The 17,975-nt window shown below is 36.8% G+C and overlaps 4 protein-coding genes across 4 annotated transcripts; 1 reads left to right on the forward strand and 3 right to left on the reverse strand.

Moving 5' to 3' along the window:
- Positions 1 to 1,699: 1,699 nt before the first annotated feature.
- LOC139430588 (histone H1-like) lies at positions 1,700 to 2,820 on the reverse strand. The gene has a single exon (XM_071197763.1). It carries the CDS (start codon positions 2,748 to 2,750, stop codon positions 1,968 to 1,970), a length of 783 nt encoding a protein of 260 aa, XP_071053864.1. The 5' UTR covers positions 2,751 to 2,820; the 3' UTR covers positions 1,700 to 1,967.
- Positions 2,821 to 7,096: 4,276 nt separating this feature from the next.
- On the reverse strand, positions 7,097 to 7,649 carry LOC139430520 (histone H3). Its single transcript, XM_071197616.1, has one exon. It carries the CDS (start codon positions 7,569 to 7,571, stop codon positions 7,161 to 7,163), a length of 411 nt encoding a protein of 136 aa, XP_071053717.1. The 5' UTR covers positions 7,572 to 7,649; the 3' UTR covers positions 7,097 to 7,160.
- Positions 7,650 to 12,507: 4,858 nt separating this feature from the next.
- On the reverse strand, positions 12,508 to 13,134 carry LOC139430566 (histone H2A-like). Its single transcript, XM_071197725.1, has one exon. It carries the CDS (start codon positions 13,054 to 13,056, stop codon positions 12,682 to 12,684), a length of 375 nt encoding a protein of 124 aa, XP_071053826.1. The 5' UTR covers positions 13,057 to 13,134; the 3' UTR covers positions 12,508 to 12,681.
- A 159-nt stretch (positions 13,135 to 13,293) lies between these two features.
- Positions 13,294 to 13,816, forward strand: LOC139430567 (histone H2B). Its single transcript, XM_071197726.1, has one exon. The coding sequence runs from the start codon at positions 13,391 to 13,393 to the stop codon at positions 13,760 to 13,762; it is 372 nt and encodes a 123-aa protein (XP_071053827.1). The 5' UTR covers positions 13,294 to 13,390; the 3' UTR covers positions 13,763 to 13,816.
- Positions 13,817 to 17,975: the final 4,159 nt, after the last annotated feature.

Raw genomic sequence — 17,975 nt, forward strand, 5'->3', positions numbered from 1 at the left:
AGAGTGATAGGTTTTGAAATGAAATGTTTCTTTAATGTTGTTTTGTACTAAAATGTATCTTTTAGAGTAAAAGTTAGGTTAACTTTTATTAGAAGTAAGAACAAATAAAGCTAAGAACAATGGGAAGGTTCCATCAAAACTCGTTACTAACCATAGTAGATAAGTAAATAGTATGAAAGGGAGCAAATCTCTAAATCATTAATTCACTTTACTCTAAAGGTGCATACACATCAAACGAACGAATGCCGAACACCGAAAGCGAATTCGACCAATGTGTAATAGTTAATAGTAATAGTTAATACACAGGCGAATCAAACGTTTGGTTCGCCTTCGCATGCGTTCGCTCCGAGAGCGGTACGGTCATTGAGGTCTTATATATAATTTATATATAATAATAATTTATATAATTATATATAAAACCTCAATGGGTACGGTACATCAAAGAAAATCGGTTTTTGGTGTGGCCGGATTTGTTATTCGTGTGCTTAGTGTGTACAAACTTCCAAATGTTGAACAAACGAACAACAAACGTTCGTTGTTCGGAGTTCGCTATTCGTTCGCTTGATATGTATGCACCTTAAACATGCGAGCTGCATTTCGCCCGCGGCATGGCGTAGGCAGTGCAACGCAGTGTCGGTTGCTTGGCGTAGAGCGTAGAGGGAACGCCGCGCCGTATCTATAGTAATAATAGTAAAAATGGATGATAAAAGTGATCTAATGGTGTAATTTGTTCAATTAATTGAAAATTACCTATGTTTATGCAATCATACTTTACTAGAATACTCTATCGATCGTAGCGAAAAAGCTTAGTCTGCAATAGGCCCAAAAATGAAATATATTACTTCAATTCGATAAAAATTCCGGGGATATTCTTCCAAAAAAAAGGCTTGGACATCATCTGTGTTATATTTTTGAACGCGCATTTTTTGAGATAAAATTGATATGTACAGGTGTCCCAAAATTGAGATACCATGCCTAAGTTGACATTTTTAAATAGGAACCCCATCATTTTTTGTTGCATTTATGGCTTCTACGTAAAATTCTGAGTAATTTTCATGTTACACGATGATGTGTGTAATGTGCCATCTTTTTGCTCATGAAATTGTGTAAAACGCATGCAAATTATCGATATAATAGTTTCATATTTTCGGACTCGTATAGGCGTTAAAAAAATCTTAAATTTTTGAGTCATCATTCTAAACGTATATTCTGTAGGTTTTCTGTGTTAACTATGTCTGTAATTGACAATTCGCCTTTTATTATTAATATTTATTTCGAAGTATGGTCTCACAATATTTTGTCGTTTGGAAGTTCTGTTGGAGGTGGCAATGTATTATCGCTTACCAACCAGCAATCAAATGTGGAAACCAGAAAGAAGCCTCCATCACTATTTCGTCCAGCATATCCGCATTCTATTGTTGTGAACAGACCATAAACATCACAACAGCCAAACAAAATAACTGAATGATAGTTTTTATAATTAAAAAATATAATTAACGTTGGTAAAATAAATTTATAAAATTTTATATAAATTCGTTTGCAGAACTTTAGGCGTATAAGAAGCATCATGCACCGACGCGATGTTTCCATGTGCAGAAAGCCTAAGTAAATTTAATATTTTTTTAATCTATACGTATAACCCAATATAGACTTCAATTAACTGATTAGTAATTGAATTATGTAGTTACTTTGAACAATAAATAGTTTCTATTATATTTTCTAAATTTATTTTCGTTATGGCCCCTATTCTGGGTTATTCCAGAAATAAAATTATTTGAAATTTTCAATTACCACCGCACAAGTGGTAACTACTGCGAATAGAACTAATTGTAAGATGCATACTGTCGGAGTACATTATGTATAGATTAAAATTATGTTCGAATTCTTTTTCGTTATACCATTATTGGCCCTGAAAAGGGCCCTTGTGTGGCGGCTTGCGAGAAAGCCCTTAATTGTAACTGCAGAGCTCATTTTCTCTTTGGTAAGCTTCTCTTTTTCGTGGACGACGATTTCAATTGTGCAGCACCACCAGCGACTTTCTTGGCGGTTTTAGGTTTCGGCGCTTTCGGCTTTTTCGTCGGTCCCTTGGTAACTTTTTTAGCTTTTGATTGTGCTTTTCTAACCGTGGTGGTTTTTTTGACTGCGGCAGTAGCAGAGTTGGTTACTTTCTTTTCTCCGACCGTTGGCGACTTTTTGGCTTTTACCGCAGCCTTCTTTTTGCTTTCAACAACAGGGGAACCGGATACCAGCGTTGTTTTTGTCTTCGCAGCTGAGGAGGATTTCTTCGTAGAGATAGCTCGAGCTTTGACCGTTTTAGATACGGCGGCGGCAGGTTTCTTTTTAAGGGAGGAAGTCTTTGCTCTGCCTGACTTTTTTGCAGAGGCCGATGCCACTTTAAACGATCCTGACGCACCTTTACCTTTAGTTTGGACAATAGCGCCTGCAGCGATGGCGGTCTTCAGGAATTTCTTAATAAACGGAGCCATCTTCTCAGCGTCAACTTTGTAATTAGAAACCATGTACTTTTTAATAGCTTGAAGCGACGAACCGTTGCGTTCCTGAAGGGTCTTAATCGCATTATTCACCATTTCGGATGTAGGTGGATGGGTGGCTTTTGATCGCTGGCTTTTCTTTTTCTTCGTCGACGAATCGGAGGAGGAACCACCGCCGGCAGCTTCGTTTTTTACGGGTGTAGTGTTTTCCGTTTCGGAAGATACGCGGATCTGTTCCGTTTGTTGTACATCCGTCATTGTAGCGACAGTTTGTAGCAAAAATATTTCTTACAAAAGCTCACATGCACGAACGTCAACTTCGTACAAATTATTCACAGTTTCCTCAGAAAATTGAACCCAACGTTGAATGTACATACCGAAGCCGAAAACCATCAAAAGTCGATTTTCCCCCGTTCGCACCGCTGGCATCACAACGGCTGTCTCGTGTTTGCAACTTTCTAGAAAAAGAGCCCGCTTGTGTTGGCGTCGCGACGTAAATATTCCCGTTAGGTATTTCAGTATAGTGGAAGAAGTTAATTCAACGTCTACGTAAAAATTTTACTTGTGGTGGTACGATTTCGTAGTGTAGCGACGGTTGAAAGTATAAGATGTCATTGACGTGACCGTCGTCGTAAACTTTAGCGTCGCCGAATTTCGCGCTTATGTAAGAACGAACTGAATTTTCAAGGAGAATAGCTTTCTTAAACGTTTTAAAACCACCGGGCGTGTAAATTTTATCAATATGTCTAAGCTTTTATCCTTAAAACGAAGACGATGCGATCGGCAATTCCACATGGGTCACGAGTTTTCTCGTTGTTTCGAACATTATTGCCGACGTCGAGAACGCGAGAAAAGTGGTATGTTGCGTCCCTAATTTAGGGATTACGTGTTCGCCTAAACTTGGTATCATGCAAATACCTTCACGTGAGTGAAAAGTGAAATATTCGAGTGTTATTTCCACACCGCCAATATCGGTCCTTACGCATTTATTCAAGTCATTCGTTCATTGCAATTAGTTCTTAGGTTAATATGGTCAATATGATACTAATTATGAATATCAAATCTAATTTCTATTATTCTATACATAATAGTAGTAGATCACTATGATTCATATGCATATATTTTTCCTTTTACACGCTTTATCATATCTAAGTGTTGAAAACATATTTAGTAGTCCTGGTTAATGTTATTAAGTGTTGTGTTTTATATTGATTATGTTTCAGTTTATTGACGAAACTTGTTTTGACCGTTATTAAATAATATCATTTTAATTCAATGGATTATTTGGAGTTTCTCATTAGACAAGAATGTCAGAAAAGATGACGCAAATACTGCGACATGAGATTTGTCTCGCAAAAATGTGTTGAATACGTTTTAAAATCAATTAGGTAACAATATCGATTAAACATGAAGGCGACTTATCTTCATCGTTCTTCTTCATTGCGACTGGCTACTAGAATATCGTCTAGATAGAAAACTACGTAGAAATGAACGACCGTTATTACAGTCGTTACAATGTAGAAGCTTTCGGAAATAACTAGGAAATAACTTTCCACCCAACTACCGAATCCACTATCAAGGCTACATAATCGAACACAGCTCCTGCCGCCAACCAGTTCCAATCATTCATATGGAATTATGGCTGTCATCCATAATCCTATTCAACTCTCCTTTACATTCCGTCTCTCTCTTCTCCTCCCATTCGGACACTCTTGCTGCAGGGTGTTCTCACTCACCAGCTATCCATCCGTCTGTCCTTCATAAACCTATAGACCGCACTACCCTCCTATAACACCTCCCTTGACCCTTACCACCTTACCCGCTCTCCTCAATCCTGCATCATCTCGAAACTCTCATCCCATTTCCACTATCCCACCCATTTTCTTCGCCCTCTTAAATACTTTCACAACGCCATTCAACTCTACACTTCTTCTCTTACTCATTATCAACCACTCTACCGTTGTCATATTGCCGTTACACACCATTAAAGGGCAAAACCACGGAGTCGTTAACGAAAAAGGCGAAGATTCAGAAATCGAAACCACCAACTCATCCATCGATATCAGAAATGGTTAACGGCGATATTAAGAATCTTGGTGAGTGCGGCGGCTCATCATTGCAAGCAATCAAAAAGTACATAAAAGATTCTTGAAAGCCGCCACCGTTTCGGGTGCTCTTATCCAGACCAAGGGCAAGGGAGCGTGGGCGAAATCCTCCACTACAGACAACAAAGAAAAGAGGACAACAACCAAGGCGAAAAGGTCCCCGATTGACGAAAGAAACGAGATTGGTACGTCACCCAAAGCAACATCAAAAGCGAAAAAGACCCCCAAAGGTCCGACGAAAAAGCCAAAAAAAAATCCTAGGGCATTTAAACTTTTCAATGTGTGCAAAGGCAGTTTACCAGTGATGTGGCGCTCTAACGCTAAAACATGAGTAACTCGCGACGTGTTGTTGTTCTCGATAATGCACCGGCACATTCACCAGATTTAGGAGCAGAATTTGGGTGGATTGCGGTGACATAAGACTGTCACCTAAGATCACCTCCCTTATACAACCCACGGATCAATTGATGATAGCCAATTTCAAGAAAGTATATGAAACACATTTATCGAAACAATTTCAAAATTCGAACGAATTCGACCGCATCGTCAGTATTCGGTCGATATTCTAATGAATACATTATATTTTTATACACAGGTGTCCCGTGACTCGACCGACAAACATATACCATATATTCCGGAGGTTATTACGATCAAAAAATTATATATCAACTATAGGTGAATCCCTCTTTATTTCGAAGATATCGACGGTATTAAAAAAATTGACTGTTAGTCTTGACGATTTACCGTTTGACAAATTAATGATTTTTGTGCTGTCTTATTAATTTAAGCCATTATGTCGCATTTTGCTAATGCAGAATATACTGATACAGTTTTCGTATATGGTTTTTGCAATGGAAATGGACATGCTGCAGCTGCGGAGCACCTCAGGTGATACCCCGATCGCATTGTGCCTCACCACACAACATTTTCAAACGTTTTTCCTTGCTTGAGAGAGACGGGATTATTCCCACGTCGTTGTATAGAAAGAGATGGAGATTGGCACGCTGAAGCAGTTTTAAATGCAGTTGAACGAAGTCCTACCAGTATTCCTAGAATATCTCATACAACGGGAATTCCTCAAACCAGCGTATGAAGAATTCTGCACTGTGATCGACTTTATCTCAATCGAGTACGGTATTGCCAGTGGTTACAAAATAATTTAGAGGTTATTTCACACGTACTTTTTACGGATGAGGCCCAGTTACAAGGAATGGTATTAACAACACATGTAATCTTCTTAATCAATCGTTGCGGCTTGTTAAATAATCATGTTATTGGGCCGCAGTTTTTTTGAAGGACGTCTTAGTGCAGACCCTTACCTTCACTTTTTGGAAGAAGAATTTCCGAATCACATGGAAGATATTCCTCTAGAAGCTCGTCGTGGCATGTGGTTCCAGGAAAATGGGGCACCACTACATTTTGGGAGATAAGCCGCACCAGTGACGGTATTTCGTAATGAAAATTTTCCGGAAAGGTAGATAGGACGAGGTGGTCCTGTACATTGGCCAACTCGGTCACCTGACTTGTCCCCTCTAAATTTTTCTCTGTAGGGTTGCCTCAAATCTCGTGTGTATAGTTGTAATCGTAAACCAGATACACGCGAAGATTTGATTGTCAGAATAGTTGAAGCTACTAATTCGCTAAAGAATGAAATGGTCATAATTAACTGGCAACATTCTATGACACGAAGGATAGCTGCGAAGGATGTTTAGAAAATGGCGGTTCTCATTTTGAACAGCTACTGTAATTTTGTGTTAATTAGCTACCCATTCATAAATAAATAAATGAATAAATTTTCTTTTATCATTTTTATTTTTATTTCGATATCTCCGAAACAAAGAGAAATTCACCTACATATATGTGATATGCCATTTTTTGATCGTAATGACCCACGGAGTGTATGGTATAAGTTTGTCGGTCGAGTCACGGAACACTCTGTGATATGTGTATATTATTTTGATTATAATATTAAAGGACTTCTGGAAAAGCTACTATAATCAAGCTGTTCTTCTGAAGAATAAGGCTTGGGCCGAGTTCACGAGAAGAACTGTAAACTCTGCGTAGAGGAAACTACTGCCGTCAGCTATTTCCGATGTATTTCATTTTCCATTAATTCTTATGGGATAATTCGGTTCGGAGTTCGTCTGTTTCCAACTGTACCACCGTAATCGTATTGCAAATCAGATACATATCTAACATTACAACCTTCGTTGTGATCATTAATATTTGAATGCATATGGAAGCAAATTAAGTTTAAATTATTTAATTAAATTTATTTCATATAAATTAAAAAAGAAATTAATTTTTCTTGGTTAAATCACATCTGAAGTTCACATTGAATTCTTATTTAAAGGCCACCATAAAAATATTACACGCTATTACGTTTAGAAACTAGAAAATGTACATTATCCGAAGTCCATACTAAAACAGCATTTTTGCTTTCATAAAATTCACAGACTTAAGAGAGCAAAACGAAAATTCTTTTTCATAAAACAAGTGATTGGTTCTGAAAAGAACCGGTCGTGTTGGGAAGGTTTGGTTGATTGATTGTAGATGATGCAAATTAGGCTCTTTCGCCGCGAATGCGCCTAGCAAGCTGAATGTCTTTCGGCATGATGGTTACTCGTTTTGCATGAATTGCACACAAGTTCGTATCTTCGAAGAGTCCGACCAAGTAAGCTTCGCTCGCCTCTTGCAAAGCCATAACGGCGCTGCTTTGAAATCGCAAGTCGGTTTTGAAATCTTGGGCAATTTCTCTAACCAAACGTTGGAAGGGCAACTTTCTAATCAGAAGTTCGGTACTTTTCTGGTAACGACGAATTTCTCGAAGAGCTACGGTTCCAGGTCTGTAACGATGCGGTTTCTTGACACCACCAGTAGCGGGGGCGCTTTTCCTTGCCGCTTTAGTTGCGAGTTGTTTACGTGGCGCTTTACCTCCGGTAGATTTCCGAGCAGTTTGTTTCGTACGAGCCATTTTACTTTATTATTAACGGGATACGTACGACGATAAAGAAAGAGGTCAGAGAGATACGTACAATGTAAATCGAACGGTATAGTTTGTCAAAGTAAACTGAGAGTTCGCTCGGTTGAAGGCTGCTTTATAACGTGTTCGTGACTGTATCGGATTGGTCGAGTCGTAGAATCGGTAGGCGTGTCCATTGCGCTTCTATATAAGGGCGCGAAAAGTCCCGGAAACGGTAGTCCCTAGTCGATGCTTGTAAGTTTGTCGTTGTACTTACATAAAAGGAAAATCGAATTATCCAAGAAAAATGACTGGTCGTGGAAAGGAGGCGCCAAACGTCATCGCAAAGTACTCCGTGACAACATCCAGGGCATCACCAAACCAGCCATCAGACGTCTTGCCCGTCGTGGCGGTGTGAAGCGTATCTCAGGATTAATTTACGAAGAAACTCGAGGAGTTTTAAAGGTTTTCCTTGAGAACGTTATTCGCGATGCTGTCACGTATACTGAACACGCAAAAAGGAAAACCGTCACTGCTATGGACGTCGTTTACGCCCTTAAGCGGCAAGGTCGTACTCTCTACGGCTTTGGGGGTTAAGAAATTTAAATTATGTACCTTTTAATTTTGACGACGATTGTTCTATATACAACATGACCACCCGGTTCTTTTCAGAACCACTATATTTATGAAAGATAAAGAATATTTTCACATACAATCCGGACAATTACGTACATACATATGTATGTGTGTATGTACATGTGTTAGGTTCGTTTCAACCACACTTCAAACTACCAATTGACGGCCGCAATCCTGCGCAGTTGAAATGTGCTGCCACGGTCCGACTGAACCGTGGACTGGTCCGCGACGTTTTCTCAAGCGTTCCAACCACAGAATATTATGTTATTCTGATTTATGTTCCAACGACCGTCAGACAAGTTCATGTATAGTCGTCCACACCAAGATCCGGAATTACGATACGGCTGTAAAAGACCCTTAACAATAGAAGGGGCAATAGTTTTATGATGGTGCACATAAACAAGTCATAAATAAAGAGGTATCTTTTGAATTCACACAAATCGGGCATGGCATAAGCATAATTTAGAAGAATCAGATAGTGATTCTGACTAAGTTCGGCCTTTAGGCTTACGTTTTCGATGTTATTAATATTATTATTATATAGTTTACTGACCAATACAGTTAAGTGTAATGAACTGAAAGAAATTCATTGGTACGTCCCTGACTTTCTAAACTATGCAGGGTTCTCGGTCTCGTCTTAGGTAGAAATGGTTAAGTACCCTTAACCGCAGAGAAGCGGGGGTCTACAATTTATGGGGTTGTAATTCCGGATCTTTTCCAATTGTACAGCCTGTCTGTTAGTATCTGTTATGTTTACTATGAAAGCGTATATTTGGATTATTTTCTATTCTTTTACATGTTTCGGGTATTTTGTTTAACAAATTTTATTTCATATTATGCATGTTTTATGATAACTTTTATAGACAAATTAATCAATAAATATGTAAACACATGCATATCTTTATTTCATTTTTCTACTATTACCGCTATTACGTTTTTTTAGTTCATTATTGTTAAAAAAATAAGTAAATGAATTTCGTTTAAAATGGTAGGTCGTGTACGCGTACAGGAACGGGGCAAATTTGTACGGTTGTTCGGTTGGAACGAACTTATTTTAACTATTATAACTTATGAAAAAACACAATGTTGTTTGTTATATTCTAAACTCGAAGAATCTATGAGTAGGGTGTTCGTTCGTTCTTATACGTAACACTTTAACAATATATGACAGAATTAACAATTTGTTTTTGTTACAACGTATATTTTCGGGTGAAATACGCACAACGACTAGAATGTCATTATTTACCATCTACCTGAAAATGTCGGGTTGAATGGTCCGTCGAAAAAAAAAACTTTAACATTCAGATCGACAGGAACAAGCAGGTAGATGGTAAATAAAGGCGCTTTAGTCATTGTACTTCGAAAACCCGAAAATATGCGTCATAGTATATATCAACAAGTTTAATTTTTGCTTATTGGTGTTGTGTGCGTGGATGTGGAAAAAATAATCGGGAAGTTAGCCCCCCATTTTTTGAATTGTAAATTTTTTATTGTTGTTCTAGATTGTTCTAGAGTTGTTCTACATTGTTCCAAAGCGGCAAATTGAAAAAATATAAACTCACGAGAAAACCGAAAAACAGGGTTCTTGACTAGCCCCCCATTTTTGGAAAAATGAAATTTTCTTTGTTGTTCTGGGTTGTTCTAGTTGTTCTAGTTATTGTTCTAGAAAATCAAAATTGTGGGATACAGCATTACGAAGTTATAACTAAAAATAGGTTTGGCCGCCGAAATGTCTAGTTGATTGCTGTGACCATAGTTTTTCTATTATCAATTCCATATTACAAATATTTACTTATTATAGCTAACGCAATCTGGAACAGCTATTATTTTCACTAGAACAACTTTCTAAAGGGTACTTTACTGTTTGAAAATTAAAGTTTTTGGAAGTTTCAGTCAGTAATTATTGTGTCAGCGGTTTTATATTACACAATAAGATTTAAAAAACATAGAACAATCTAAAATAACTCAATCTTTGCCGATTCAAATTGTTCTAGATGTGTTTCTCTTTAAAATTATAATAATAAAACATAAGTTGCGATGTAAACTGTATTTTATTTTGCAAAACTAAGTAATAAATTAATAAATAAACTAAACTAACAAAAATAGGTTGGGCTGCCAAAATGTCTAGTTGATTGCTGTGACCATAGTTTTTCTATTTTTAGTTCCATATCACAAATATATACTTATTACACCTAAGCAATCTGGAACAGCTAATGTTTTCACTAGAACAACTCTATAAAGAACACTTTACTCTTTGAAAATTAAAATTTTTGGAAGTTTCAGTTAGTAATTCTTTCATAAGTTCATAAGTAAGTTTCATTAATATCTATTTCAATAAAAAATAAAAAATATATTGTTCAAAATACTTGCGGATTCGACAGCATATTTCATAGTTTAGCATTTGCCCGTACACACAATTCATTTAGAAATCATGTTGAGAATGTTTGCACAGATTGCTTTAGTTTCCTAAAATTATTTTTAAAAACCGGTTCTAATAAAGCAACATATAACAAAAGAACTGAACTATTAACAGGAATAAATTATTTTGGAAGCCAGAAAATTGCCGGCGTAATAATAATGAATGCTATTTCAAATATTGCGTTTCTTTGCACACAACTGTTTAAAGAACAATTTAGTTATTGTAGGACTAAAAACTGCAATAATAGTTTAAACGTTGCTTTCCATAAAAACATAATTTTACCAATCGATATTGACATCGTAACAATATTTTGCTATGCACAGCTAAAACAAGTAATAGAAAACTACATGCAAACTCTAAGTAACAATTGCAAAAAAATGTGGTCTGTTTATAGAAACAACGAATGGAGAGAACAATAAAACAAAATTGAGTGATTACGCACGCAATTTGTTACTCCACAACAAATTCTATACCCCTGCAGGTATCATCAGTTACGAAGGTTCTCAATCTTTGAATGATGTAGGACAGTACCCAGCATTTGTGCCCAACAATGCCAATTGGATATTATTTAATGACTTACGAAAAAAATCCATACAAGCTGAAGAAGCTACTGAAATAAATGCACATAAATGTTTATAAACTTGTGATTTTTAGAAAATTAGGATGGTCAGATTATTCCATATTTTTTTAGTTTTTTAAAACTATTATTATATTAACGGTTGGGTTCACTGATTCAACAAAACCTGTCCGATATCACAACAACTCAAATTTAAGGTTTTTCCAGTGAAAATAACAGCTGTTCTGAATTGTTTTAATTGTTGTAAGTACTAATTTTTAACATGAAACTTTAAAAGAACTAAAGCCGCAGTGATTAAATAAACATTTTAAGTACATAGAACAACAAGAACAATTTAGAGCAACAAAAAATATGTGATTTTGCAAAATTAATGTCTATGTTAAACGTAAAACACATCTAGAACAATTTGAATCGGCAAAGATTGAGTTATTTTAGATTGTTCTATGTTTTTTAATTCTTATTGTGTAATATAAAACCGCTGACACAATAATTACTGACTGAAACTTCCAAAAACTTTAATTTTCAAAGAGTAAAGTGCCCTTTAGAAAGTTGTTCTAGTGAAAATAATAGCTGTTCCAGATTGCGTTAGCTATAATAAGTAAATATTTGTAATATGGAATTGATAATAGAAAAACTATCGTCACAGCAATCAACTAGACATTTCGGCGGCCAAACCAATTTTTAGTTATAACTTCGTAATGCTGTATCCCATAATTTTGATTTTCTAGAACAATAACTAGAACAACCCAGAACAACAAAGAAAATTTGATTTTTCTAAAAATGGGGGGCTAGTCAAAAAACCTGTTTTTTCGGTTTTCTCGCGAAATTTTTATTTTTTCGATTTGCCGCTTTGGAACAATGTAGAACAACTCTAGAACAATCTAGAACAACAATAAAAAATTTAAAAATCAAAAAATGGGGGGCTAACTTCCCGCACTCTGAAAATGTCGGGTTGGATGGTCCGTCGAAAAAAAAACTAACATTCAGATCGACAGGAACAAGCAGGTAGATGGCAAATAAAGGCGCTTTAGTCATTGTACTTCGAAAACCCGAAAATATGCGTCATAGTATATATCAACAAGTTTCATTTTTACTTATTGGTGTTGTGTGCGTGGATGTGGAAAAAATAATTAATACGACCAGTGTTAACACATCTTGCGCGACTAAACTCGTTTTGCACGGTATTGATGCCCGCTACACGGTAACACTTTGGCGGCAAAGTGCCCGCGCAATATGTGTTAACCGTGGTACTGTGAAAATACGTCGTCAGCGTTGTTGATGACGTTACATCGAAACTTTAAAAATCGAAAGTTATTTTTCGGTAAGTTTATCACTTAAGAGTTATTTAGAATTAACAATACTGTTACATTCAAAAACTTGATACAATTACACCACCGCAGCAGACATCGATAGTTCATTATTCGACTATATTTTTTGTGGCCCTGAGAAGGGCCGTTTTGTTAATATGGTGTGGCCAAGTTGTAATTAAATTAAGGTTTTTTCTCGGTCTTCTTAGGTAACAAAACAGCTTGAATGTTCGGAAGTACACCTCCTTGAGCAATCGTCACTCCCGATAGTAATTTATTCAATTCTTCGTCGTTACGTATGGCCAGTTGTAAATGTCTAGGGATGATACGGGTCTTTTTGTTGTCTCTCGCAGCGTTACCGGCCAACTCGAGAACTTCGGCTGCCAAATACTCCATTACGGCCGCTAAATATACAGGAGCTCCAGCTCCTACGCGTTCCGCGTAATTGCCCTTCCTCAACAATCGATGAATACGACCAACAGGAAATTGTAATCCTGCACGACTGGATCTGGACTTTGCTTTCCCTTTAACTTTTCCACCTTTTCCTCGACCCGACATGGCTTACAATTAGTTGACTTGGTAGCGTGCCGAAATGTTCAACAAAATGTTTCAACGTAAACGATATCGTTGTCGACAACGTTTCAATACAGAGCTGAGCGGAATACAGGTTTTTCAAATATATATACCCAACTGCGCCGACGGTTCGACCAATAGCGGCCGTCAGCCAAGCGGTAGCAACGGGAGGCGTCACCTACTGATACGACGCTACCACTTTATAAACGGCAAAAACAGGCCATTTTTATAACACTGCATACTTACTGTAGTGTACTGTCGTTACTGTCGATAGTCTTATCACCGATAAATTTTATTAACTAATCAACGAACAACAACAATGCCACCGAAAACTAGTGGGAAAGCAGCCAAAAAGGCGGGTAAAGCGCAGAAAAATATATCGAAAACCGATAAGAAGAAGAAACGCAAGAGAAAGGAAAGCTACGCTATTTACATTTACAAGGTATTGAAACAAGTTCATCCCGATACCGGTATTTCGAGCAAAGCTATGAGTATAATGAACAGTTTTGTGAACGATATCTTCGAGAGGATAGCCGCTGAAGCATCCCGTTTGGCTCATTACAACAAAAGATCAACGATCACCAGTCGAGAAATCCAGACTGCCGTCAGACTTCTGTTACCTGGAGAATTGGCAAAGCACGCTGTAAGCGAAGGCACCAAGGCTGTTACTAAGTACACAAGTTCCAAATAAATGGCGATATAAACATCCCTCGCCCTACCAAACAACGACCGGTTCTTTTCAGAACCAAAAATTAGTATCTGAATAAAGAATATTATCGCAATTTACAATATTTTTAAGGGTAGGCACACACGGTCGATTTTTAATCTGCCGATAGTTTAGTCGATGGACATAAATGTATTAATTTTAATATAGGTGCACACACAACACAACTGCAGATCAACTCGATTTTTTAATCAAAAGGAGTCGATGTGCACTTATGATTAAAAAGTTGTGCAACTATCGTACAACTCATCGAGATATACTATCGGACCGTTTTCTCGACCAAGCGAATATCGTGAGCACGTACGCCAGTAAATTATATGTATCTCGATGGTACAACTGCAATAATGCCATAGCTTCATATTGAAGCGCACACAAAGTCGATAGTTTAGTTGAGGTTTTTAGGAATTTAGGTTGCGCGCGCAACATAAATCGATTACTACTTTAAAAAAATTAAGTTAAATTATTTTCCGTTTTACTACCGCAGTTAATTATATACTACACTAAATACAGTGTGTTAATTAATTATCGTACCTGACGTCATCATTGCAAGTATGCAACCAATATCACAGTGCAATACGCATCATACGCAAATCGTGTATTGCAATACCAATATTGTGATAATGGTTGCATACTTTCAATGATGACGTCGGGTACGATAATTAATTACCACACTGTATATTAAAGTAATTCAATTACATTATTTTGAAAATTTGAATTATTTCCCGGTATTATTCAATATTCAATACAATATAAATACAAGTTGTTTCGAAATCGATATGTGTGTGCATACAACACGATTTATGAACAACTAAACAGTTTAGTCGGTTATAAATTGATGATGCATCGCGATTTCAAACCAATCCAACTAAACTGTTTCGTCGATGAATAATCGACCGTGTGTGCCTACCCTAAGTTAATAGTAGATAATATAATATATTACCTACTATTAACTACTATTAACCTACTATTAGCTACTATTATGTAAGTGCGATCCTTGTGAGTTGTATATAAGTTGTACATAAGTTGTCGAGATCGTTGATTTGTTTGATAATATCGTAATCATAAAGGTTGATAATATAAGTACGAAGGCTTTATTTATTGATATTAAGTACTGCCGGTATTAATTAAACTAAAACTAGAAGTGCGTCTTTTGAAAAAATGTTTGACGTTTCGGATGCCATGTTTCTGAAGAAGTGTTTTTCTTAAATTTAACTTCCATTCTTATTTCCTAATAAATTTACTTTACAAAACTAAAGATTGAAGAAAAAAAATAATAATTAAGCTTTAAAATTTGAATCAACACGCAAAATTAATAAAAATAAGTAAATGGGGTAATGACATCCATAGATGGAAGGAACAAAATAAATACAAAATTACCCTAAATAAAACAAAAGAAGCCAACAAGGTCAGTCGCTTGCAGAAAGGAACAATTGTTTAAAATTTCTGCCAATTTTTCCAGAAATCTTCAACCGTTCTTCGTAAAAGTTACAATTAGAAAATGACCTGGAGTTAAAACATCGTAATTAGTAGACCCTACTAATCAGAAACGGTACACATTAAGAACAGCTTCTAATTGAATTAAAACCTTTGTAAACTCTCCTTAAAATGAGTTTTTACTGATCGGACTCCAGCCTCCCATTTACCACCGAAATGAATTTTTTTTTAATCGATAGGACATGACCTAAATGAGCCGTTAGATTAACGTTTAAAAAATGCGGAAAAGTGAAAAACTTACGGAAAATTTAATAATAAGTTTCGATGTGACGTCACACACACAACACCAGCCAATCCGATGAGTAAAAATAAAATAATTTTCTCAAAATTGATGAAAGAATTAACAACTTGTCGATATTACGACGCATATTTTCGGGTGAAATACCCTTGTTTCTTTGTTATTCGACGCACAACGACTAAAACGATTTTGTTTACAATTTACCTGCGTACCCCTACCTCATTCTCTTCATTCTACAAGAAATCTTACAGAGTTCAAACCGGCAATAACGTCTTAGAGTAAAGTGAATTAATGAATTATAAATTTGCTCCCTTTTATACTATTTACTTATCTACTATGGTTAGTAACGAGTTTTGATGGAACCTTCCCATTGTTCTTAGTTTTATTTGTTCTTACTTCTAAAAGTTAACCTAACTTTTATTCTAAAAGATACATTTTAGTACTAATTTCTACTAAATAATTTTAATTCAAATTTAATTATTTATATATATTTATGTATATTCGTGTATTGTTTTGTATGTTTCTAGCAACGGAATTCGAGATTTCTACTCCTTTCACTTTTCCTATTCCTTACGAGAGGTCGCGGATGATCGGGTTAATTTTTGATTTTTTTTGATATATTTTGGGACGAGTTTTGGAAACTCGCTCTCTTTAATTTCGTTCGCTCGTGGAGGGAAAACATCACGAGAGTAATTTTGGTAAATATTACGACATTTTGGGAGTTTTTAGTTTTTGTGGCGGTTGTTGAAATGGTTGCTATAGTATATAGTATAATAAACTTCCAATAAGTTCTCTATAAGGTTGTCCTTGTTTCCTCATATTGATATTTTACTTCCATTGGCGTTTTCTTAACCTTGCGGTCTGTCGTATTAAATCTCTTCAAAATTTTGTCAATATATTCTTCTCAAAGTACTTTCTTCCCTTATTATTTTCATTCCCAAAAACTTATTTAATTCTCCTACATGTTTTGCCTTAAATTCGTGTTTTAACCTTTCTATTGTTTCTTGTGTACACATCTTTCTTTGTGCGTAGACACAAATCATACCTACTACATAGAAATAGTCGTAGTAAATGGCGCATACAGTGTAGTCGTGCTTTGTCGCCGGTGCATTATTATTCTAATATTTCTTGTAGAAATTCGCGCTATTGTACTTTTCTGTGTGAGTTAAACTCGCTTCTGATGTAAAATTGTGTTTGTGCTGCTTAGCTTGCTATCTGTTTAATTGACTGTTAATTATCAGCTTTCTTGTAATATTTTACGCTAGTTTGTAAGTGTTCTTGACTTACTTTTGTCAGTCGGTGCATTATGGGGGAGACCGGTTCTAGTGCGTTAACCGCTCTCGAGTCCAAATTTCTCGAGAGAATGAATTCATTCGAGGGGCGTCTTGGAACCGCGCGTAATGCGGACGGGGCGGGTGAGCTGTCACTCAAACAATTGGCGGCTGATTTCGACGAGTTCCGCAAAAATATCATCTCTTGCTTAAATGAGGTGCGCTTCATGATTTCTACCCTTGAGGATCAACTGTCTCCTTATTCATGGAATTCCTGAGTCGGAGTGTGAAAATACCGATGTTCTTGTTGGTGATGCCCTAAATGAACATCCGACTTTAAATAATTTTAAATTCACCTCTGACATGCTGGATCGAAGTCATCGTCTTGGTCCTATCAGGAAAAAATCGAATATGCCATCCAAGTCCTCCCCCAGACCAATCGTTGTAAAGTTGGTGTCCTTATAATATGCGCAGAATAATATGGACCTATAAGAAACAACTGAGAGGTAAAAAGATTTTTATTTCTGAATCCCTTACTGCCCGTCGTCTTCAACTCTACCTCAAAGCCAAAGCCTTAATGGGACCTGAAAACACTTGGACCTCAGATGGACGAATATAGGTACGTTGCGTTGGCGAAGGATAAGAGGAAGGTAATACGCTGCTTTTCTGATCTGGATGAATGTCCTCGTCCTCAGCCTCGTCGCGGTGTGACTACTAGAAGTCGTGCAGCGGTTAGGCAATACGTGGCGACGTCGTCTCGGGTCTGTTAGCTTAATAGTAAATTAGAAGTACATGCATATCTTTTTTTCCTGCGTAACCGTTGCAATCACCAATGTAGAAATGCCAAAAAATTTTATTTCTATCGGAGACTATCCAATGCTAATCCGAGGACGTTTTGGAGGTTGATGTGTTCCTTAGGGGCGGTCGAGTCTCCCTCTGTTCGGGCTGCTTGTGATGTGGGTTCCTTGGCGAGGTTTTTTGCTGACCCTCCTCTGCTCATTAGTGGTGGGACTAGGATGACTACTATTTCTGAAATTCTTGTCTCATCTAAATCCTCCTCTTTCTCCTTTGTCCTGGTCACAGCTTTAGAAGTCCGCGATGCCTTGAATCACTCGAAGTCTACGAGTGCGGGAGCTGATGGAGTTGGTCTCAAACTTCCTATACTGGATATTGTTCT

The sequence above is a fragment of the Onthophagus taurus genome, chromosome 7 (genome assembly GCF_036711975.1).
Source record: "Onthophagus taurus isolate NC chromosome 7, IU_Otau_3.0, whole genome shotgun sequence".
NCBI lineage: Eukaryota > Metazoa > Arthropoda > Insecta > Coleoptera > Scarabaeidae > Onthophagus > Onthophagus taurus.

Bases quoted from the DNA above. Each gene is read 5' to 3' on its own strand.
- LOC139430588 (XM_071197763.1), bottom strand. From the start codon at position 2,750: ATGACGGATGTACAACAAACGGAACAGATCCGCGTATCTTCCGAAACG.
- LOC139430520 (XM_071197616.1), bottom strand. From the start codon at position 7,571: ATGGCTCGTACGAAACAAACTGCTCGGAAATCTACCGGAGGTAAAGCG.
- LOC139430566 (XM_071197725.1), bottom strand. From the start codon at position 13,056: ATGTCGGGTCGAGGAAAAGGTGGAAAAGTTAAAGGGAAAGCAAAGTCC.
- LOC139430567 (XM_071197726.1), top strand. From the start codon at position 13,391: ATGCCACCGAAAACTAGTGGGAAAGCAGCCAAAAAGGCGGGTAAAGCG.